Genomic DNA, 25,006 nt, shown 5'->3' on the forward strand with positions numbered 1-25,006 from the left:
GGTGACCAACTGCCATGTTCTCTCCGTGTACTTTGGCAGCTGTGAAAAATCCAAAGGAGAAGGTGGTTTGGAATTGGATTTTGGCAGCTCTGCCCCAACATTCCATGTTTGCATGCTACAAATATCAACTTTTCCTGCAAATGATCCTCAGCATCAAGAAAAGTCATTTGTTTCTCCTGCCATGTTCTTTCCTGGGTAGATGGCATATTGCTGGCAAGAGCGAATGTAGCGCCCAATGTGGATTGGGTTACCGCACTCTAGATATCTACTGTGCCAAGTACAACAGGCCTGAAGGGAAGACAGAAAAAGTGGATGACAGTTTCTGCAACAACCACCCCAAACCAAGCAACCGGGAAAAATGCTCTGGAGAATGTAACACGGGAGGTTGGCGGTATACAGACTGGACAGAAGTAAGTTAGTTCTAATCATGAGAATATATACCTGTTATTGAAAAAAAAATCGCCCTTCTACTTTTGTGCATTTCTGACTTCACATTTTTTAAAAAATGTTTTATTGATTTATTTTTCATTTACACACACACACACACACACACACACACAGGCATGCATTGGAGCCAGCTAGAGCTGGCTGTCAAATGCTGATGGTTAAATTTTCATTATGAGGATTTACATTTGGAAATCCAGTAAATGCTATAAAATTAGAGCTTCATTGATGGTTTTATTGGTTATCTAGACTTATGAAAGTGATGGAGAAATTTTAATGTAGGTTAAGCTCAAAAGCGTGTCCTATGCTTTGGAGAGCCAGGTGTTAAATACCATGTGTATGTATGTATGTGTCATAATTATTTCTAATATCAGCTTCCCCCAGCAGAATCTTCCCTTGTAACAAATCAAAGCAATGAAACAACATCAGTTGACTCTGTCTGATAGTGTATGTAGTATCTCACACATGTAGCACATCTCATCTCTCAAAAGAAGGGGAGCGTGTTTCTCACCAGTCCTCTGAAATGGTCCTAGGACCATAGATTTTAGAAATTGAAGAGTCCTTAGAGATCATCCATTCCAGTGCCCTCATTTCTCATAGATGTTGAAGCTGAAAGCCAGAGAGAGAAGTTGATCAGTTGATCAATTACTTGATCAATATCTTGCAGGAAATATGCTGGCAGACACTGGATCTGAACCCAGGTCCTTTGATTCCAAGTCCATTGTCCTTTGCTCTTCACCTCACTGCCAAGATAGGTCATTCCATGGATCTTAATTCTAACGTCTGCTGGTTTTACATTATTACATAGACTATTCTTTTTATTTGATGTTTCTTGGTTTGCGGCCTTTCACAGTTTAGTGTGATATTTTTTCCTGGCCACTTAATTGTCGTGTTGAAATCATCTTGAACCTGATGAGTAGACTGACCCAGGGCTCAGACTTAGGGAACAAGGGACAGGCCAAAGACTCATTTGTTGCCTGCCTTTTAGGGACCATAATCAACTATTTTTATGGTAGGAAGAGAGGCCAGACCTCTGTAAGGAACTTCTACCAAAGTAAGTCAGCCTCCTCTCTATAACTTTGAGAGAACCTCTTGGTCAAGTGATTTGTCAAGGCTTGTCACGCAGCCAGTATGTGTCAGGAGGGACTTCAGTTCAGATCTTCCCAGTCTTGAATCTGACTATCTCCACTTGATCAGCCTACTTCTCACATTTATTTTTTTTTTTTGTCTTTATTCTTTGCAATAGCCTATTTTTCAGTAAAGGTTCGTCAAAAGTTACAACTTCCTGGAGAACTCAATTAGGGAAAAAGGCCTTCATTTTCTATATCTGTTTTCTTCAAGTGCTCCAAGAGCTGTGATGGTGGAACACAGAGAAGAAGAGCTATCTGTGTGAGTCCCCACAATGACATCTTGGATGATAGTAAATGCAGACACCAGGAGAAGTTCACCATTCAGAGATGTAATGAGTTCCTTTGTCCACAGTGGAAATCAGGAGACTGGTCAGAGGTAGGACTGTGTATGAATGAATGAAAGATTCAGTGAATAAATTTTTAAAATTAGCATTTATTGTGTGCCATGTACCATGCTACATCCTGGGAATACAAGAACAGAAGGGAGACCATCCCTGTTCAAAGAATTTACATTAGAATACAAGGCGAGAACTCATATAGATAGGAGACTGGGGATCAGGGAAGGATGTTTGGATTTGGTAAATCAATAAGAGGAGGAGTAGAGGCATTGAGGTATAGACTGATACACCCTTTCCAGGAGCCATGGAAGTATTGATTTGATTAAGGCTGCAGAGCTTAGGGTGATGGAGTGTGAATTTTGGCAGACAAAATGAAGGCTGGGCTATAAAGTGAAGTATGTCTGGGGACCTGCTGGATACAGTGGGCTATGTGAGGTGCTCACTAATCAAAATCGTATGAATCCCAAAGTGAGAGTTCTGGAATTGAAAGCATTAAGTCCCCCTAGGGCACAGTCTCATCTGGGGGGTACATCAGAATCAAAGTGGCCAAGGTCATCCACAGCATCCCAGGCTGCTGACAGCCATCCTGACTTTTGTCTTGCTGAAGGACTCCTCTGACTCTGGGGAGAGAGTGAGGCTGATGATTTGCCCAACTCTGCCTCACTTAAATCCAATTCATGTGCACATCAAGGCATCACTCAGTAGTGATGTCACTGGTCTTCTCTAAAACAAAGAATGAACAACACCAACCACAGAAGAGTAGACTATGGCCTGGATGTAAAGTGAAGCGTAGTTGGGACATGAGGCAGATGCACTGAGTACTTGAACTTTTCCTTTCTTGATGTCTTCCCCACCCCTCTCCTTTATCTTGTTCCCCTTTCTCACCAGAGTAACTAGGTAGACATTCTTAACCTTGGGTGTCCAAACTTATTTTGATAAAATGTATAATTAGTTTCCATTGCAATCTGAGGCATTTTATTTTACACATTTACAAATATTCTGAGAAGGGGTCTATCAGTGTCATCAGATGCCCAAAGAAGTCCATAGTGGGGGAAAAAATCAAGAACCTCCCATCATCACATGATAGAGTCATATATTTAGAGCTTGAAGGGACATTAGAATCCACTGAGCCTGACCCCCTCATTTTACTGGTGAGAAAACTGAGGCACAGAGTAGTTACTGGAAGTGCAGACAGGGAAATTTATACTTGATATTAGGAATAACTTCATAGCAACTCAGCTTTCCAAGAGTCAAGTGGGATGCCTTGAGTCATGGTGAGTTCCTCCACATGGGAGGTCTTCAAGGCCACCACCAGCCAGGCACTTGTTGGAATGATGATTCTTGTTGGGAAACATGGTGGCCTGAATGGCCCTTGAGGTCTCTTCCTTTCTGTGCTTCTGTGTTTTTAAACCACTAAATTAGAATCACCTAATCTTCTTTCTGGTAGATATACCACATAAAGGCAAGAATTTACTGGATAAAAACTTAAATACATAGCTTTCACTCCTAAATGGTAGTTATTCTAGAAGTACAAATTTCATTCTAAGATCTTTGAAGGCAGGACTGTTAGTCATTTTGGCTTTGTATTTCCCAGTGCCTAGCACAGTGACCTGTACATAAATAGATGCTTAATAAGTGGGTGGTTGTTGGTTTGGATTGAATTGGCTATGGCCCGATTATCCATTCACTGGGCATTACAGCAGTTTAATTAAAACATACAAGCTATACTTTATATGCTATATAATTTATTTTTTCAGGGCATTTCAACACTGGGCAGGCTATGTGGGGAGGGACACTTGGACTTAGGAAGGGATCAGGTCTCCCCACACCCACTCCCAAAGCTTTGTCCAGGAATAACCTTGCTTTGCATACATCCTGTTCTCTGCTTCCCTCTTACAGTGCTTGGTCACTTGTGGAAAGGGACATAAGCACCGCCAGGTCTGGTGTCAATTTGGTGAGGAGCGGTTGAATGATCGACTATGTGATCTTGCCACCAAGCCTGACTCAGTGCAGACCTGTCAGCAGCAGGAATGTGCATCCTGGCAAGTAGGGCCGTGGGGACAGGTATTTTAAATGACAAGGTTCTCGACTCTGTTCTTTTCTCTCTAGACAGAAGCTGAGAAGGGACATGCCGTTGGAGGGGATTAATCATGTCCCCAGCATGCCATGCATGGACTGGAACTGGTCAGCAGTCAGGCAGACCTAATTTAATTGGCTAAATGATTTTACCCTTGTTCTCTGTGCTGCTGTTTCTTTTGTGGTCCTTGCTACACACGTCCATCCTGGGGCTTGCAAAGCCAGCCAGAGCCCATAAGCAGTCAGCCGGATTAATGCTAGAGGTCATTCTTGGCTGAGGCTTTCTTAGAGTATGTGTATTACAAATGTAATATGGCATGTTGCTACTAGAAGCAGCTCGGGGTGACGGGGAAGGTGACTGACCTTAGAGTCAGGGAAACTTCCTGCTTCTGTCACATCTGAGATGGGTGACCCTGGGCAAGTCATTTAATTTCTCAGTGCCCCAGGCAACTCTCTTAGAAATGTGTTTGCACCTGGTAGAAGGAATTTCCATGCCTGCAACTCCCTTACACCTATGAAATTGCAAATATGCAACAAAACCCGGTAGAGAAAAACAGTGACCTACAGTGACCAGAAGACCTTAGGAGATCTGGATTCAAGGGCTATCTCTGACACACACTGGCTGAGTCACCCTGGACAAATATGGAAGTTCTCAGTGATCCCAGAAACCCTCTGAGACTTAAGGGATAAATCAGCTGCCAATGGGGATCAATGGAGAAACTCCTCAAAGCAGAATTTCCACCATATGATGAAGTTTAAAAACCAGAATCATCTGGTGCCCCCAATACCTGGAAAAGATTCAGAGGGAGGCTTCGCATGGGGCCTGAGCAGAGATGGATAGAGGACCTGGGGGAGAACATCCCCCAAAGGTTGCCCGAAAGAAAATTCTGGGCTGACTTTGCAATCCGTAGATGCCCTTACTGAGGAAAGTCACTGAAACATCTAAGGTCCAGTCATGTGACGATGACTCAGAATTCTGCCTGTACAGACAAGACTACAATGGGGTTCATTTGTGTATCAACTAACAGTGACTATGAGCCTTAAAAGCCCAACTGTGTGTGCTGAAGCCCTAGTCCTCAGTTTAAAAAAAAAAAAAAGAATTAATTTAATCTTATCATAATAGATGCTTAATAAATGGTTGTTGGTTTGGATTGAATTGGAAATGGGCCAATCATACATTCACTAGTCATTGCTATGGTTTAATTAAAATACATAAGCTATGCTTTGTATATTATATGATTAATTTTTTAAAAGTGCACTCCAGGACTGGGCAGGCTGCGTGGGAAGGGGGATATTTGGACTTGAGGAAGGGATCAATCCTCTTCCCACAGTCCCACTCACGGTATGAATTGTTATATTCTAAAGTGTTGGTTTTCAGTTCAAATATAAACAGATCCCTGTGCCTACACACATACTGAGAAAACCACAAAGTCACATTATCTAAGTTGTATTTTGATTTATTTTATTAAACATCTCCCAATTACATTTTAATCTGATTGGGACACCACCTAGTGTTTCCCTGAGTTTGACATCTCTGGCTAAAGGATTTTGAGAGATGATTTACATCATCTGGCTGTCTTCAGGCAAGAAATAGTTCTTTCCTTGAATATCACCTTCATCCAGCCAGTTCTAGGAACCATTTTCCCAAATACATCCCTCTTTTATGTATATTCTATATTAGAAAAAGCTTTGAGTGCCTGAGCAAGACTGAATAGAAAAGGAGAGTCACTGAACAATTTCCCAGTGCCGCCTCTGTCCACATGTAAGACGTGGGGAGCAGAGTTGAAGGACAGAGCCCTATACAATGCTGTCATATTTTTTGAATATGTGTCCATCACAACGAGGAGATTTCTTTTATGTCTTGTCTTTATCAGATCATCTCTGCCTCATCTCATAGCCGTACACTCCATTCTTCTACCTGGTTGAGTTCTGGGTTATTTCTGTCTCTAATGATCCAGAGAGTCCCCCAGTTTTGCCTTGTTGGCACAGGTGCTAGCCCCTTGGCCCCTTGAGTTGCAGGTTCCTTGCCCCTTTTCTTTGTTTTGTGGAGGAGGTTGGGGAAAGAACCTTGGCTGAGGTCTCTGTGCCCTTGATTTTTTTTCTCTCCAGTGCAGTGTGACTTGCGGCCAAGGCTACCAGATGCGAGCTGTCAAATGTGTTCTTGGAGCTTATTTGTCTGTGGTGGATGACAATGAGTGCAATGCAGCAACTCGACCAACAGATACCCTGGTAAGAAAGCATTTCAGAGAGACTGCTTGATCTCTCGTGGGGCTCATTTGCAGGTGCTGGGATTCAGACTTCCGGTCCCCCAATCCTAGTCCTCCCCCTCCCCCTCCTCCATGTTTGCTTGGGCGGAGTCTGTGGACAGCTCAGCACATCTGGATGGTTGGCACAATTGCCTGGAGATTGAGGCCAGGAACTGCGACCAAATGAAATATTAATTTGTTTCAGGTTCTACTATTTTCATGTTGCAGTTTTATTCTGGTTGAGTTAGTATTATGAGAGTCAGCATGACATAATGTCTAGGGCAGTGGTGTCGGAACTCAAACAGAAACAGTGGCCACTAACCCACAGGCAGTATATTGACTTAGAAAATCACATATTAACATTATCTGGATTCCAGTGTATCTTTATTTACGTTGTTAAATATCTCCCAATTGCATTTTTATGTGATTCAAGTAGCGTGTGTTTGACATCTCTGGTGGAGAGTGGTACATTTGGAGTCAAGAAGATAGTTTCAAATCCTGCCTGAGACACTTAGTTAAGGTTCCCAAATAAGTTTCTTAATTTCACTGTGCTTCAGCCAATTAGCTCCCCAGAACTACAGAGTCTGCCTACAGAGTCATCTAGAAGTGATAATCTATGTAGAGGAAATCCTCCCTCTGGGGCTTCCAAACCCTGGAAATCGTAAAAAGTGTGTGTGTGTGTATGTGTGTGTGTAAGTGCTCACGTGCACACGCGTGCATGTACATTTGTGTGTGTGTATACGTCTCTGTATATTTTTAGATTTGTCATAGTAGTTAACTCTTCAGAAAAAAAGAAATAGAGGAGAAAAGTATGTTCACTCCATGATAAATTGCATGATGCAGTATATATCAGCATATTTTCTGGATAAATGAAACGGAGGAAAAAGAATTCCACAAATTAGTCTTCTTTACATTTCTGTTATGAAAGGTAGGTTAACTTATTCCCCCAATACAAGTACTGGGATATCCCAGTACACTTAGTTTGGGTCCTTCATGTGAAATATAAGTTCATGTGGAAATTCAAATGAATTTATTCTTGGATAGCCACCTATGACCACAGCCTACTTAACTTAAAACAAATGATTACCATGGCCAATAGAAGTGTGAACAAAAGTCTAATTGATTTTCTGTTATGGCCACCAGCTGTTGGGGCTTTGACCAAACATGAAATTACATCATGGATATACTATTACCCAGTACATCAAGCTTCCTTTTTCCTTATTAAAACTTTAAACATAACCAATTTTATTAATTCCAAATAACATAAAATTGTAAACATTTTTTTAAAAGAGTTGATTGTTTCTGTGGCACAGCATTCGGATTCAGTTCAGGGTTGGTAGGCCAGTGTGGTTCCTTCCAATGTGAGGTTCCCGTCTTGACTTTGGGACAGTATGGTTCCTTCCAATGTGAGGTTCCCATCTTGACTTTGGGCCAGTATGGTTCCTTCCAATGTGAAGTTCCCATCTTGACTTTGGGACAGTATGGTTCCTTCCAATGTGAGGTTCCCGTCTTGACTTTGGGCCAGTATGGTTCCTTCCAATGTGAGCTTCCTGTCTTGACTTTGGGCCAGTATGGTTCCTTCCAATGTGAGGTTCCCGTCTTGACGTTTTTCTTCTCTTGGTCTAGGTCCTTCATGCACTCGACTGTTTTGTGTGCTCTTGATAGTGAGATTGCCTCTCACAGGAAGCATGAAATGAATGGATAAATGGAAACATTTATTAAGCACTTACTATATTCCAGTCACTGTACTTAGTACTGTGAATGCAAAAACAAAACAATCCTTGCCCCCAAGAAGCTTACCTTTTAATCATAAAATGGAGCTAGAGTTAAGAGTCAGTGAGGATATCCTTATGGAAGCATGACATAGAGAGGCTCAAAAGTGTCACGACGGGCCTGGAATGGTCAAGATAGGATAAAAGCTCACTCAATGGAGTCCAGGGACCTAGAGACAGCCCATTATTACAATAATAGCTAACACTCACCTAGAACTTCAAAGCTTATAAACAGTTTGCATCTATTTTTTCATTTGAACCCTGTGAAATAAGTACTATTTTTATCTGTGTTTTTCACACAAGAAGACAGAGGCTGAGAGCACTTAGGTGACCAAGCTAGGCTCATGTAGCTATTAAATGTCAAGCCAGGGTTCCAAGTCAAGTCTTCCTGACTCCATATCCAACATGCTACCCATTATTCCACCTATTCTACCTATATATTCCATATATCTCTCACTATTTATCCTTGTGCTTTATCTCAGCATTTAGATTTTAGACTTTATGTAGACAAATCTACTGTAGAACATGGAAATGTCCTCATTCAGGAGCATGTTAGATAGTATACCAGACAAGACATCCAGAAGGAGCCCTCATCCTCCATACTGGATATTGATTGTACCCTTTCTTTGCCTCTTTTTTTTAACTCGTTAATTATGAAGTATACTATAGTGTGTAATGGTTTTCTGATTACAAGTCAATCTGTAAGAGAATGATTATAGAGAAAAGACCAATCAGAGACTGAAATTTGACAGATAGTTTTCAACGAACTCAGTAAGGTGAAGCAAATTCCGTTCCAATTCAATTTTTAGAATCATGATATGATGTATGTAGAATTTTCTGACCATAAGGAGGAGGCAGTGGAAGAGTATTGGCTTTGGGGTCAGAGGAACTGAGTTCAAATCCAGCCTCTGGCATGTATTACCTGTATGATCTTAGACAAATTTCTTAGTCTTTATAAGTCTTGCTTTCCTCATCTGTTAAATACGTATGTTGAACTAGATAAGTTCTAAGGGCTCTTTTAGCTAAATTTATGGTCTTATGAATATGAAGAATGCTATCTGTACTTATTAAATCCAAAACTTTTTGACCATGGACTTAATAAAGAGATCATGTCTGACATTCACTTTCTACACCTGTAGGATTCCCCATCCCTCCCTCAACCAAAAGGAAGAATGCGTATTTCACCCTCTGGTCTCTAGACCTAAGATCGATCTTGGCCATGAACATCTGGATGCCTTTTCCTGTTACTTTCTTTTATGTAATTGTAGTCATTGTATATGCTGTTTTTTAATTCTGTTTTCTTCTCTCTACATCAGTTCATTGAAGTCTTCCTATGATTCTCTAAATTTTTCCTGCTTTCAACATAAAGATGCCCATGTGGTTTCCTCTTTCTGGAATAGGTCCCTGTGCATCTCTACTTGGAAAAATCCTACCCATGCTATAAATATCAGATCAAAATCTGCTTTCATAGTGTACAACAAAAAGAGCTCCCGTTATTCTCTCCAAATCCTCCTTCCCTTTCAAGTGGATTTCTACCTGTTTTCAACTCTATGCAGTTTGTAATATTTCTTGTGGTACTTCTCTTCTGACTTATAGTGATTTGTATATTTGTCTTGATATCTCCTCCCCCATGGGGACAGGAACTTGATATTATATCTTCATATCCCAATACCCAGTGTGTTGTCATGCACATCTGAGGTACTTAAGCATGCTTAATTGAATTAACTTATTATATGAAGAGGTTGCTTCACAGTATTTTATGCTTTGGAAGAGGCATCCATTCCCTCCATTTTTTTTTTATTTTTACATTTGGCTCTCCAAAGTTGTTCTTTGTCATCAGAAAGAAAGCAAGGCACTTGCTCAGCATAGCAGATTCATGCCTTATTACAGGTCCTTATTTTTGGAGTGTGTAGATAGCATTTGGCTTCCAAAATGAACAACGTGTCATGAGTAGCAATTTCATCCATTATAGCTTGTAAGAATGGAGAATCTATGAAATAATCTCAATCTTAGGCTAAAATGGTTGTGGGAAAGTATTGTGCCTGTTTAGTAGTTGTGGGATCACCATCTGATTTCTCATTAACCAACAAAGTAACAGAATTTTAGATCCTGAAGAAAACTTAGCTATATGAACCCTTTCATTTCTTCAAGAGGAAAATCGAGGTCCAGTGAAATGACATTGGTTTACCTAGATTTTGATGTTGATTTGGATAAAATATCTCATCCTATTCCAGTAGAAAATACAGAGAGAGGTCAGCTAAATAATAGTACAGTTAAGTTGAACTGGAACTGGTTGAATGACTTTAACCAAAGAATAGTCATTCATTAATGATATTACCTGGGAGGGACTCTCTAGTGGAATGTCCCAAGCACTTGACCCTATACTATTTAACATTCTCATCAGTCACTTGGATAAAGATTTAAATGTTATTCTTACCAGATTCAAAGATGACACAAAGCTGGAAAGACTAGCTGACATAATGGATAAAAGAGGGTTCAAAACTGTCTGGAAAGGCTTGAACCCTGGGCCAGTCCAATATGAGGAAATTTAGTGAGGAGAAAAAGATGAACATAAAAAAAGTTTTAGCCTTGATTTCAAAAAGTTGAATTCACAAGTTCAGTGCAACCTTGGAATGGTTATGTAGCATTTAGCTGGAAAAAATCATGGGCGTTTAAATGGATTATAAACTCATAAAGTCTCAGCAGTATGATATGGCAGCCCCTAAAGCTAAGGGAATCTTTTGCTGGATTGTGAGAAGCCTAGCATCTAGGAATACAGAGGTAAGAGTCCCTTGGCATTCTACCATGGTCATCCATAGCTAGATTATGGTGCTCAAGTGTGGGAGCCCCATTTCAAGAACATTGATCAGTTGCATAATATCCAGAGCTGGGGATCCAAAATGGTATAGGATCTTGAGTCCCTGAAGGAACTATGGATGGTGAGCTTGTAGAAGAGATGACTAGGGGCACAGGGGCATGAATGCAGCCCTCCAGTATGTGATGGACTGTCAAATGGGAACAGAATTCACCTAGTTCTGTTTGGTTCTAGAGGACAGAAACAGGGAAAATAGGGCAGAAAAGGCAGATTGAAACTCCATGTCAAGAAAAACTTGCTAACAATTGGAGCTGTCCAAAAGTGGCATGGGCTACCTTGGGAGGTCATCCAGTGGATTCCCCTTTACTAGAAAGAGAGATTTAAAGAACTACTAGGTGTCTTATAGAGAGGATTCTCATTCAGGTGGAGACTGGATTTCCACAAGGGTGCATCCCAATTCTGAAATCCTGGATGTATGTGAAGGGTCTGAAGTCATACAAGTCATTAGTGAAAGACTTGAGACTTTCCAGGATTCCTTTCCTCCACATTTCTATCATATAGCCATCCAAACTTTTATTTGCTCATTTCTTGGACAGGACTGTGAATTAGTGCCTTGTCAACCTCTGCCAGCCGCTCCAGAAGCCAGAAGAAGCACTAACATTCAAAGAACCCAATGGCGATTTGGATCTTGGACTCCAGTAAGGAACTGAATGAATAAAGAGGTTGGGGACAGGGGAAAGACAATGAGTAAAGAGAGATGGATAGGATGTTTTTAAAGCTGTGATTATTAAAACTGGGCCACTGCCTAGTGAAAGAGTTTCCATAACAAATCTTCATGTCTGTCAACCCCAGTGCTCGGCAACATGTGGAAAAGGAACCCGGATGAGATATGTCAGCTGTAGGGATGATGAGGGCTCAGTGGCAGATGAGGAAGCCTGTTCCACCCTCCCTAGGCCATCAGCAAAGGAAGTGTGTGCTGTGACCCCTTGTGGGCAGTGGAAGGCCTTGGATTGGAGCCCTGTAAGCAAGGGAATGATTGATTTGGTACTGGGGTGATTGGGTTTGGGTGGATTTGGTGGTAACAGCAAAAAAATGGCAGAGGGCCCTGTTCCATTTAACAATACCTGGATTGTAATTGTTGGATTTATTTTGTGAATTCCCTCCCACTGCCATCATGCTACCATCTGTGTACACACAGTACCTTTCTGCCATCTTAACCAAAAAGCACATTTTTTTCTTCTATGACCATATGATGACCATGTTTCCTTTCTGAATGCCCATCACAGTGCTCCGTGTCCTGTGGACAAGGTAGGGCAACTCGGCAGGTGGTATGTGTCAACTACAGCAACCAGGTAGTTGACCAGAGTGAGTGCGACGTGGATTATATCCCAGAGACCGAACAAGACTGCTCCATGTCACCCTGCCCACGCCAGAGCCATGACCGGGATGGACCCCAACACCCTTTCCAGAACAAGGACTATCGCCCCAGAAGTTCCAACCCCAGCCGCACCCATGTGCTGGGTGGCAATCAGTGGAGAACCGGACCCTGGGGGGCAGTAAGTATTCACACAGACATTTCTCTACTTCATTGGCCCGGTTTTAGTGAGTGGAGTCTGGGGGAAATTGACTTGAGGTATCCTCGAAATGTTGCTCTGGTCCCCATGATATCACACTGGTGCATTTTGATTTGATTTAGACAAACTGTCAAAGCAGAATTGTGGGAGCTGATGCATGGTCACATGATAGGGTTTCCATGTACCTATTAAGTTGCAATGACTTTAGGGCCACCCTCCTGTGCAGTATTGAGCTTTCTGCTGTAAGATGAGTGTTATGGTCTGATGGTCCACAGGGGGGATATTGGGACTGTGATTATGATAGATCCTCCTAGAGATGGACAGTTCTGATCTGTGGGGAAATTAAGCAGAGAGGGAAATTTTTCTAGGAGAGTTTGAAATGAAAGCAATTTTCTTCCTTGCTATCTTCAAGATGAATGCATTCTCAAAATGACATAGCTGGGTATGGAACTGGAGGAAGATTATTACCCTGGATTAGGAGGTAAATGCTAGTCTAGTTAATGTGATTGGCATAATGAACAGGTAAATTAGCAAGAGTCTTTAAAACCAGCAAAGGGAAATGGGCCTTCGGGATACTCTCTCTCCTTCCCTCCCTCCCTCTCCCCACCTCTCCCTCTCCGTCTCCCTCTCCCTCTCCCTCTCCCTCTCCCTCTCCCTCTCCCTTTCCCTCTCCCTCTCCCTCCCTCTCCCTCCCTCTCTCCCCCTCTCCCTCTCTCTCCCTCTCTCTCTTTCTCTCTCTCTCTCTCTCTTTCTGTCCCTCTCCCTCCCTCCCTCTCCCCCTCTCCCTCTCCCTCTCTCTCCCTCTCTCCTTCTGTCTCTCCCTCCCTCCCTCTCCCTCTCTCTCCCTCTGTCCCCCCATCTCCCTCTCCCTCTCTCTCTCTCCCTCTCCCTCTTTCCCCCTATCTCCCTCTCCCTCTCTCTCTCTCCCTCTCCCTCTCCTTCTCCCTCTCCCTCCCTCCCTTCCTTTCTTTCTCTTTCACCAAAAGTAAATGATGAAGTGAAACACCAAGAAATAGCTTCCGTTTGTGTAAAGACAGTAGGAGTTTACTAATTGTTATGCTTGTTGCTCAGTCATTGTTGTCATGTCCAGTTCTTCATGACTCCATCTGGGGTTTTCTTGGCAAAGATACTGGAGTGGTTTGCCTCTCCCCCCACCCCAGCTCATTTTACAGATGAGGAAACTGAGGCAAACAGGGTTAAAGTGACTTGTCCAGGGTCACACAGCTAATAAGTGTCCGAGGCTGGATTTAAACTGCCAAAGATGAGTCTTCCTGACTCCAGGCAGGGGAGCTCTTGACTGTGCCACTGTTATGCACCTTTTAAAGGAATGGGTTTTTTATTCATTCTGTTGTCTCCTTCTGAATGGTTGTATCTAATTATTTAATGGAGTGAAGGGCATTGGACTTTGGGAGAAAAGACAGCAGTTTCCACTGTGGGCATGAGTCTATAAATTGATTTTATTTTCAGGGGGGAATATTTATGCCTGAAAGTTCTATATATATCAGCCTTTCATTCTCTTCCTTCTCTGTCCTGCCCTTTTCTCTCCTCTCCCCCCTCATCTTTCTTTTCATAGGTCATAAAGGATTTAGGCTTTGAGGGATTAAAAAGTGGCTAATGGAGATAATCTCTGAGTACCCCATGATTCTTCCTGTTTCAAGAAACTCAAAACCCATACCCATGCATTGTAGTGATAGCTTTTAATGCTTCCCCAGAGAAAGATGCAATTATTATTTGGGACAACTTGGGCCACCTTGTCTTCCTTTCAGGATTAAAAACTTGCCTCTGGGCAGTGTTCCAATTCCTTTAGGATTTGGTCCATTGACTCTTCCAGCATTGGCCAATCCCATTCTTCCCCCTTTGTGCACAGAAGCTTTAGGCCTAACTAAGTAAAGCTATACAGTCTTGGTTTGACACACCTGCTCCGCTCTGCTACTTAAGACAACCAAGGGTTCATAAATCCTTTATAAACTAAGAATCTGGAGTCGCCAAGTTTGCTTGGAGTTGGAAGTCCATTTTGTAAGGGATGAATGAGCAGTTTGCATCTTTTTTTTAATGAATGCAGAAAAGCAGTCTTTGTCTACACCTCACTTGCAAACAGTGCAGCTCTCCAGAGCTCTATCCTTCTTGTCAAAGGATTGGTTGACGGAATGACAGTGTTCCCTTATACTTACGTAAGTTTCACTTGCATTTAACTGATGTGGAGAGAGTGGAGAAAGTGGCAGAAAGGGGTTTTTTTGGTTTGTTTTGTTTTGTGTTTGTTTTTTATTGTAATCACCCAGAGAGCACCAGAAGCTTGCTAGCAAAATCACAGGTGTTCAGATAGCTGAGTACCTGTAAATGTCAGAGGAAAGTTCTGGCTGACAGGAGGGATGTATCACTGGGTTCCAGAGTTATGATAGATATCCAAAGGAATGTCAAATAAAACTAGTCAGAATTGTAAGCAGAGCTTTCAAATAGACATTTGGGCATTGGTGTAAATTCCCAAATCTAAATCTAGAAATACACATAAAGGTTTTAGCACACTAAAAAGAGTTGTAGGCCAGCCTTAAAGTTCTCAACATCTGGACTAAAATCCTGCCTTTGACACATATTGGCTATATGACCTTGGGTAAGACATTTAATCTCTAAGTGCCCCCAGGCAACGCTATGAGACAGGAATTCCTGACTGGTGAAATTGCAGGTCAAGGACTAAATAAACACCTAAGTGAAAGAGTTAAAAATTGACTGAGTATCTGCCTACTAATGGGTAGAGTAGTAAAGTCATAGAGTCAAAGGACCTCAGTTCAAATCTCAGCTTTACTACCAGAGAATTCAAGAAGCTTGCCCAGGACTAACTAACCCAAACATTTAAATAGTCACTTGAGTTCTCTGGTTCCTCATCGGTAAAATCATCGGGTTGGACTAGATCATCTCCTCCGGTAGAGCTTTGAACCTCTGGGCCAGTATAGGGCTAAGCATTGAGGAAAATGGAGAGGAGACATCTGGTGTGGTTATTGCCTTTGAGAACCAAACAGATTATTGGAGAGATGAACTGAGGAACTGAAATAACTTGAGAATTCTATAAAGTAATATATAATCAAAGGGTCTCCCTTTGCATCCTGGGCCAGCTCCAGTCATCCTGATGGATATCATGTCACTGGACCCAGATAGCTCAGGAGGAGAAAGTGAGGCTGACCTCACACAGCCCTCCCTCACTCAAATCAAAGTCAACTCATGTCATGTCATCATCTTGATGTCATGGTCCTCTTCGACAAACACAACATAATTAAAAGATAAGCAGTGCAGGCTTTATGAATTTAATATAACTCCACCAGAAAGGCTCCAGTTCTGTTTAGTGAAGTCCTACAGAGTTGAGTGAGGAACCTAGATGCCAACAGATCAACTCCGGATCATATATCGCTTAAATGTTTAACAAGCTTTAATTAACTGCCTCTGTGTGTGCTAAGTGCTAGGGATGCAAAGATTGAAAACAAACAAACAAACCTGAGGCGTTTGTATTCTACCGGAGAAAATAACATGTCTCTATGGGCATGTATATTAAGTAAATAGAAGATAAGTTTGTGGAAGAAACAAAATAAGCCAGCATTTACGTCATGCTTTGTGGTTTGCAGAGTACTTTACGTATGTTATCCCATTTGGTTCTCACAATAACTCTTAGAGGTAGATGAGATATTATACTCACTTTACAGGTAAGGAAACTGAGACTGTGAGATGTTAAGTGACTTGCCCAGGGTCACCCAGCTAGACAATACCTAAAGCAGGATTTGAGCTCATCTTTCTGACTCAAAGTTCAACAAGTTCCTTGTGGTACTGAGCTCTATCAACAACTGGGAGGGGGAGAGTAGGAAAGATGTACAGACACACAGATAAATTAAGTCACAGAGCTGGGGGATGGACTCAGATTTCCTTGATTCCCAGCCCACCACCCCATCTTTTTAGTGTAGCAAAATACAGGCAGTGTCATCCAGGTGGGAAAAACTGAAAATCTGTTTCCCTTTCCATTCTCAAAGACAAGAAATCTTTTCTGACACATTTACTCAGGGCTCAGAATTCAAACTGGATTACTTAGTGTTTATGATGAATGAAAGGAAGGGAGGAAGGAGAGGAAAAGAGAGGAGGGAAGGGAAGGAGAGGGGAGGATAAAAATAGAGAGGAGGGAAGGAGAGAAAAGAGGTTAGGGCTGGGGAGTGGAAGAGAAGAGGAGGGGAGGGGAGCATGGAGAAGGGAGGGAAAGAGAGGAGAGGGAGGGAGAAGAGAGGACAGGACTGGAGAGTGGAGGAGAGAAGAGGAGGAAAGGGCAGAGGAACTATACCAAGTGCTGGGGATACAATTATCAAATGCGAGGCTCACTTCTCTCAAGGACTTCACATTCTAATAGGGATATTCCAACTCATATAGGGAGTAGTAGGCAAGGAATGATATTTTGGTTTGTAAAGTTACAAGGAATGGCATGGCCAGACCCGATGACAGACTTAATTTGGTTTGTTTCCAGAACTGGCCACTGTGGGGGAGGTGTCCGAAAAATCACAAACCTCGGTATTTTGAAGGCCATCCGTAGCATTCCAGCCAGAATCATTTGGGGATATAGTACGAGATCTGTGTGAACTAAACAGTACAAACACACACAAACACATTCGTATATATCAAATTGATTCCCCAAAGAAAAGGAATAATTTATTGTGCGTGCAAACTGGTATTGGAGATAGCAGTTTAAAAACAAAACAACCCTTGTTTGACCAGTGAGGGCAAGGATTATAATTCCGAACAGCAGATAATGGCAGTGGGCAAGAGGACTGTGGTAAGGAAGGAAATACCTTGGTGTAAGATGAAGATGGAAGAATTAATGATATTTTTTGTTTTGAAATAATAATAGCATTTGTTTGAGGTTAGATAAGGCTTAAAAATTCAATATCTGAACAAAGACCTCGAAATTGTTGCTGATTCAACTCAAGGCTTATAGGATCTTGGGAACTGGATTGCTTTTCTAACAGATGGTTCCTTTATAGGTGAATCAGGCTAGTTTGAACAAGGGGAGCCAGCAAACAGAGAGTTAGAAAGATAAGGAAATTATGCAAAGGAGAAATACTCCTGAGATGCAGCTAAAATGAGAAAGCTATGCAAAAACAGCATGGGAAGTTCCTGTGGTGGCATTGTTGGGTCTGAGAAGCATGATGGGAAATAATGAGGATCAAAATGTTTCTGGAGGGAAATTTGACTATATGGACTTGACCAAAGCACATTTGCAGAAGTGAAAGTGCAATAAGCTATTACTATATTTTATATATTTATATATTTTATATTGCTATGAAATGTTGGGAAAGGACTGGAAAGAAAATAGGTAGTCCCAGGCATTATATTGAAGAATTCCTTACCTATTCATTGATTTAGACCTAGAAAGGACCTTAAAGGTCATCTCATCCAGCCCCCTTTTTATAGAGGGAAAGACTGAGTCCCAAGGACATTAAGTGACAAGCCTAAGGTTAAGGATGGGAGCCCAGATCCTTCTACTTTAAAGTCAGAACATCTGGGTGTTATAATGTGAGCATTGTGAAGAGCACGCTTTCCTTTCCACAGAATATCACTAGATATTCACCAAGAGCAGGAATTGGCTCACCGGTTGTGAAGGAAGCTGAGCACTGGAGTAGAGAGCTGATCATGAAATAAGCATTTAGAGTTCTGAATGGCAAATTCTTTTTTTTTAAATCTCACCCCCTTCACCTTTCAGATGGATGCTGTGGAGATGACATGAAACAATAAATGTGATTGTGTTCTGAAAAGGGAAAAAAGTTTTCTTTCCCTCTCCCCTTTAAAAAATACCTTTTTTTTTCAGCATAGTCATTTCTGGATAGATGCTCCTGCCTGCAAACCGCCCCCCCTGCCCTCACACACACATACACACATCATCGTCATCCTATTCATCCTATGTAGGAAAGCAAAGCCGTTAAGTAAATGTATTCACCAGCTCCATTGACCACATCTCACTGTATGTTCCAGACTAGGAGCTAATGGTCCCGCTGCCATCTGCCCTGGTCCGTTGAGGGCACTGCTTTTTAGGAAGAAGTGTTTTAGTGATTCGATGCGTTGATAACATTTGAAGAAACAAGCATGAACAGCACTGGAATCAGTCTCTTTACAAATGGACTTAAAGTACTCCTAAAGAATGCGTGCTTCAGTTACTACTTTTCATTAAAGCACTAAACCTGCTTTTCCCTACGATCTGAGCTCTTAGCTGAAAGGGACCTCATTTTACATATAAGGAAACTGAGTCCCAGAACAGTTAAGGGACTTGCCCAAGATGACTCAGGTAGTAAGTGACCAAGTGCTAGTTTCATTTTCTATTTTTCCAGGATCCTTATTGTTTTTTCTGTTACTCACAGTTAGCTGTTAACCTTTTCATTATAGTTGCACGACTATTTTCTGAATGCCTGTTTCCCCTATATGTCAGAGCTGCTTAAAGGTTTAGAAAAAGTATCAAACATGCTTTTTGTCCTCAGGGTGCTTAGAGCAACTCAACAGTATGTAGACTCCAGTGGTTGTCTTGATGGTTTCTCATCGTTTTGTCAGTTTTCAAGATATTCTTCATCCCATTAGTCTGAAATTAGCTCTTCTTGGTAGCTAGGGACTTGGAGTAATTTCTTGAATTGATTTGTTCAGTGTTCTAGTACGTGTGCTGGTGGGTTCCAGAGGCGAGTTGTTGTCTGTCAAGATGAAAATGGATATGCTGCAAACGATTGTGCGGAGAGACTCAAACCTGACGAGCAGAGATCGTGTGAATCTGGCCCCTGTCCTCAGTGGGCTTATGGCAACTGGGGAGAGGTGAGATTACCCACTGCCTTCTATTTGATTTGTTAATGGAAGTCATTGTCAGCCATTCCAGGCTAATAATCCCATCATCTGTTTGATTTGGTTGGGGAGGGAGGGGACTAAGGACCTGGGATTTTATTCCTGTTGAAACCTGCCTTCACCAAATCGATCTATACCAATGCCTATTGGACAACTGTAGGCATTAAGAGGTAGTCACACAGCCATTGTATATTAAAGGAAGAATTTAAATCAAGTTCTTCCTGACTCTGTGGCCAACTCTTTATCCACTAAATTATAACACCTTTCCCATAGATTATATATTTTAAATAAGTTGCAAACACCGACAAAATCTGCCTCTGGCATTTACTAATCCACCAGGTGTTTATTAAGCTCCTACTTTTTGCAAGCTCTTTACTAGGTCCTAAGGATAAAAAAGACAACACCTTCCCTCCCAGCCTCTGCCCTCATTTAAGGTCTCTGAACCTCAGTTTCCCTATCTGTAAAATGGGGATGATACTACCTGCCCTATGTACCTTATAGGATGTTTAAATGAAACAGTATACATAAAGAGCTTTGCAGACTTTAAAGCTGTATGTCAGCTCTATCGTTATTGTTCTTATTAAACTCATTCATTTGGATCATTACAGCAATAATCTTGGATTATCAGCAATTTTTTCTGAATCTTTCAGGAAAATACAGCAGCCAACCACTTGTGGCCTTTTAAAGGTATTTTATTGATTAAGTAAGTAATCAGTAGTTAATGTATGGGAATACTCATTGGAGCAGTATTGACTTTTGCCTCATTATTAATGGGTTTTAAGTATTCCCAGAGTTTATTTTCTTTAAGAAGTAGATATTTTTTCTCAACTCTTTTTTTCATTTGAGTATTAGGCCTACTTTTTTTATCCAACCATAAGTTCCCATGATCCTCCACCAAGGGAAGAAGAAACCCCAGAAGCCATCTAGCCTATAACCTCCTCATTTTATAGAAGAGAAAACTGAGATCCAGAGAAATCCAGGGAGCTGCCCAGGGTGACAGAATTATAAGAGGCAGAACTAGGTTTTCAACCCCAATCCCATGACTTTCAGTCCATCTCCTTCCATGCAATCTGCTGCTTCTGTTCATAGGTTCCCTGGGTTCAAAAGAGACCGAATATTCTGAATTTGGAAAGCTTTAATGCATGCAGTGCGATTATTCCCATCTGAGCTGTGTTTTACTCTTTGGAGTGAATAATTATTAACGCATCTTCTATTTTTGAACTCCTCAGATGTTGTTTGTTCAAAATTCTAATTTGCTGGGCCGTGAAGTTTGCCTTGAAGTAGCTAAGCCCGTTTCTAGTAACTTTCAAATTCACAGGATAGAACCATGAAAGAGACCTTGTCAAATTCTTCTCTTGTCTTAACTATGATGGTTGGCAAACCGTGAAAAAGCACACATGATACCCTTTGAGCCTGGTGGGCTCCAAATATTCGCCTCCCTAAAATCATTTGTTTATGTTCACATGTGTTAAACATGTAAGTAAGAGGCCACAAGCAGCAGTCAAGATTTTGGTTGGCCTCTGTCATCTCATATTGGCAGACTCTGTTAGCAGAACAGAGGAGGAAGCTCTGCTTGGCCTTGTACGTATATGTTGCCAGTTTTCCTGAACTCCTTGGAGAAGCCAACCCTTCTCTCCCCCAAATCTCTCCCCTGGGATTATGGCAGGGCTTCTGCTATTGCAGAACCACCAAGAGAGTCAAGAGTTGTGTGTGATGGATGCTGTCATCACCAGCCAGAGGATGGAGTTTCTGTGGGAGGCCTGGCTCTTGACATTATGACATCAGGAAAATGAAATCCCTTTCTCCCCAGCATGTTATCCTAGAAACACAATTTTGTTCCTATATCAAAAGACTTTGATTTCATCAGAAACCAGAACTTCCCCTCAGATTCCCACCAGTTTGCTTACTCATCCTTGCAGAATGCAGTATTTGTTCAAGGAAATGGATTCAGCTTCAAAACCATTTGATGGAATCCTAAAGAAAATGTTGGAGATTGGAATAAAGAAAACTCCTTGAAATAGCTGACAATTCTTAAATGTATATGCTTAGATTTTTCTATTATGTTCTTAGATACTTTGGCATGATGCAAAGAACCAGTGTTCTGGGGTTGGAGGTCCCAAGTTCAGATCTCCCCTCTAGCACTACTTGTGTAACCTGGGGCAAGCCACCTCCCTGAGTCTCACTTTCTTCATCTCTAAACTGAGGAGGTTGAACCCCATGGCCTCTGAGGTCCCTTTAGACTCTGAATCTAGGATCCTATCACATAAAGTCCCCCTTCACCTTTAATTGGGTGGTCTTCTGTTTATGTAGACCTCAAAGGAAAGGCAGTGAATTGGAATAGGAAACAATTGCCCATAATACTTTATACCTAAAGAATTTCAATGCTTCTTCCACCCTTGCAGGTAGCAACTAAGTTCATACTTGAGGTACTGTGGTTGGGGTAAAAAATACCATCATCTGGTTACCAACATGCTAGTGATGGTCCTCTCTGAACTTAGGTTGGCTGATGCTTAGACAGTAATTCCAGAGTTTGTGTAGGGAGCACACACGTACCTTTCTAATTTGGCAGGACCTATGTAAGCCTATGTTTGTTGGCTTAGCCTTCTAGCCCCTAGGTCACTTCCATACCAAAACAATTTTGTATTTATAGACCATACCCAGTAGCAGCTATGGAATGTACATTTCAGTGTACTTCAAGGATCTATGATTTATCAGTACAAGTCCCACCCTCCCCCTCCATCAATGTAGGCTATGACCCCATCTGTACTTTAATAGAATTTAGAGTAGAACATTAGTGGAGATTACCTATTATAGACTTTCATATTCTCCATTCAACGTGTGGTCCTATTTGTCAAACACCTGCCCATCCTCTCATGTGATCATGGGATTCCACTGCGATTGAGAAGTTGCAGTACCCCCCAAAAAAAGAACTTCCAATCCTTGTGTGTTGCTGTGATGATCTTCACTCATCTCCGTTGTCTTTCAGTGCACCAAGCCATGTGGTGGAGGAACACGGACTAGATTGGTGGCTTGCCAACGCCCCGATGGGGAACGATTTACAGACCTGAGTTGTGAAATTCTGGATAAGCCTCCGGATCGCGAGCAGTGCAATACTCATTCTTGTCCTCAAGATGCAAGATGGAATTCTGGCCCTTGGAGCTCGGTACGGCCCTAAATCTTAATGTTTGTTCATTGGTGTCTAGTGCTCCATAACCCATCTAATTATCAATGCCCTGTGCTGTGGGGTTTGGGGAAGAGCCATTGGGCCAGATGCTGTAGTGTGTCTGCCAGAACCTCTTTGACAATAGACTGGTTATGGTGGAAGGGATGGTCACCAGGTGACTGGGGCCTATTGGATGCACCACAGAGAGAACTTAACAATGGGTTCCCTTCCCCCATCTTGGCTCAAAAGGGCAAGTACACTTCATAAAGGACTTAGCTAAAACAAAGAAGAATATAGTCCACAATTTTATATTTATAGACAATATCCAGTAGCAACTATGGGATGTACATTTCAGTGTACTTCAAGGATCTATGATCTCATCAGTACAAGCCCACTCTCCCTCACCATCAGTGTTGACCATGAGCCCATCTGTACTTTAATAGCAAGTTTCATGAGTTGCTATGACCCCTCCAAAAAACAACCCCAAAACAAAACATTATCTGGTAAGTCCATCCTTTGATGATGACTCTTATGGTATATTAAAAACAAAAAATTCTCTGATTTTTGGCAGACTGGAGGTGAGCTCAAAATCCTTCATTTCCAAAGCTTAATACTGGCAGTTTTTGTTTGAATATATTTTGTACAAGTTGAACTTTTTGCGGTTCTTTTTGTCTTTGATTGAATAGGGTAATAATCTACTTATTGAAGCCAAAGCAAATTTGGATTCCGCTATCTGATGATAGCTTGTGTTCCTTATTTTTTTACCTTGAGTGACTGTGCAGAGTGACAGACTTAGTGATTACTGAGACTGATGTCTATAAAACAGTCCAAATGAAGATAATGATAGAATCGAAGATTCCGTGGCAGTCTAGATGCCCCAAATGTTTGCACCTATGTTGACAGTCAAACCATTTTTGCCACTTTCCTCCCTTCTGGTCTTAATATTTATGAAGGCTATCCTTACAAAGCAGACAAAATGAACACAGTGGGGGAATTGGTGATCTGATGACTGCTGAGATTCTCCAATTGTTTTCACCCATGTTAAGATAGTCAAACCAGTTTGACTTTCCACCTTCTTCCATCACCATTGTCTCCTTGATTGCCAAGACTGTACAAAGCAGACAAAGTGAACGCAATGGTGAAATTGGTGAAGTTGTGACTGTTGAGATGTTTCCACCCCCATCTTGACCACAGACTTAATGAATGCTGAGACTGCATCTCTAAAGAACAGTGAACATGGTTGTAGAGCTCATGATTTGGTGGATGTTGAGATGCTCTCAAATGTTATTCATATTAAGACAGTAAAACCAGTTTTACCATTTTTCCTTTTTGATCTAAGCTTCTGTTCCTACTGACAAATGTGCTGGTGTAAATTTTATGCACAGCTCTTTGTAAACAGAATCAGTGACTGTGTAAATATAGTATTTCAGTTAAGTAAATTGTACAGTAAGGACAGGGGAGGTCAAGAGGGAGAGACACCTGCAGTCTGGGATGGTTGCTCAGTAAATGCAGTAGATTTTCACATGAAGACAGTATTTGCACTAAACTCAAATTTAGTATTATATTGAATTGTTGTTAGATGATGGTTTTGTTTTATTTTTTTAAACTCAGAGTGGTTATGAGAAATATTCTCGACTATTACAAAGTAAGTCACATAATGGGTCCACTTATGGGCATCACTGGTACTTCATGTCATTTCTGAAGATGTATTGACTTTGGTCTCTGAGATGAAGTTATAGCACTGGTTATATAAATGTAGTACTTAGAATAAGTCCAAGCCTAAGGGATTTAGAATATAACCTTACTTATCATTAGCTAGATTGTAAGCATAGAATTCTTGTCAAATGCCTAAGAAAAGGATCTGAAATGCCATTGACTCTCTGAAATCTACAGATCAGTAGTTTTTCCTCCCTAGCATTATTAGGCTTCTGACAATGAGACCGAGGGATAGTTTGTGGAAGATCATGATGTCTTCCATGATACTGACTTAGAAATATGAGGGTCAGTCATCTCCAGGTCCCTTACTAGATAATTATGCATTCTTGACTTTATTTTTAGCATGTACTTATGACCTTTTAGCATAATGTGTTCCATAAATTTAGCTAACCCCTGATTTTCAAAATTTCCTCTTTCAAGCTTAAAGGTGGAGGTTGGGTGGTCCCAAATGCTCTTTTCCCATGGTTTGAAGAATAGATCTGTGTTTGCCCTAGCTATATACCCTTTAGTTCCATAAATAAATCTTCATACTTTATTCTACATAGAAAGAATTTATTTGAGAAAACAGAAGGGGGAAGGGGAAGAACTTCGTTGACATCATTGTATATAAGAAGAGGAAGGGACCTATGGGTTTTTTTTTTAAATCTAGCCTCTTGATTTTCCCATTGAGGAAAGTGAGAAGCAGAGTCTTTTCCCATCATCTCATAGCTAGTTAATACTTTGTGCAAATCCTTGATAAATGTCCCTTCAGTGGGGCCCAAGCTTAGGTTAGTCTTCACATTTCCACAATTTGCTCCAAAGAGAAAGTCCCTAGGGACTGTAGACTTAATGCCTTTAGTAAGTAGAAGGGAGTACGTCCCAAACATTGCCAGCTTCCATTCCCACCCAC

General features: G+C 41.4%; 1 protein-coding gene across 4 annotated transcripts in view; it reads left to right on the plus strand.

The window, feature by feature from the left end:
• Positions 1–25,006, plus strand: part of ADAMTS9 (ADAM metallopeptidase with thrombospondin type 1 motif 9) — a 197,033-nt gene that overhangs the window by 92,124 nt on the left and 79,903 nt on the right. For all 4 annotated transcript variants that reach the window (XM_072598761.1, XM_072598760.1, XM_072598762.1 and 1 more), the window contains 9 exons: positions 200–410; positions 1,786–1,950; positions 3,812–3,976; positions 6,098–6,217; positions 11,418–11,519; positions 11,674–11,841; positions 12,108–12,377; positions 19,050–19,211; positions 22,225–22,401. In XM_072598761.1, the coding sequence (XP_072454862.1) occupies positions 200–410; positions 1,786–1,950; positions 3,812–3,976; positions 6,098–6,217; positions 11,418–11,519; positions 11,674–11,841; positions 12,108–12,377; positions 19,050–19,211; positions 22,225–22,401 (1,540 nt within the window). The remainder of the gene's footprint in view (positions 1–199; positions 411–1,785; positions 1,951–3,811; positions 3,977–6,097; positions 6,218–11,417; positions 11,520–11,673; positions 11,842–12,107; positions 12,378–19,049; positions 19,212–22,224; positions 22,402–25,006) is intronic.

This window comes from Notamacropus eugenii, chromosome 3 (assembly GCF_028372415.1).
Source record: "Notamacropus eugenii isolate mMacEug1 chromosome 3, mMacEug1.pri_v2, whole genome shotgun sequence".
Classification (NCBI taxonomy): domain Eukaryota; kingdom Metazoa; phylum Chordata; class Mammalia; order Diprotodontia; family Macropodidae; genus Notamacropus; species Notamacropus eugenii.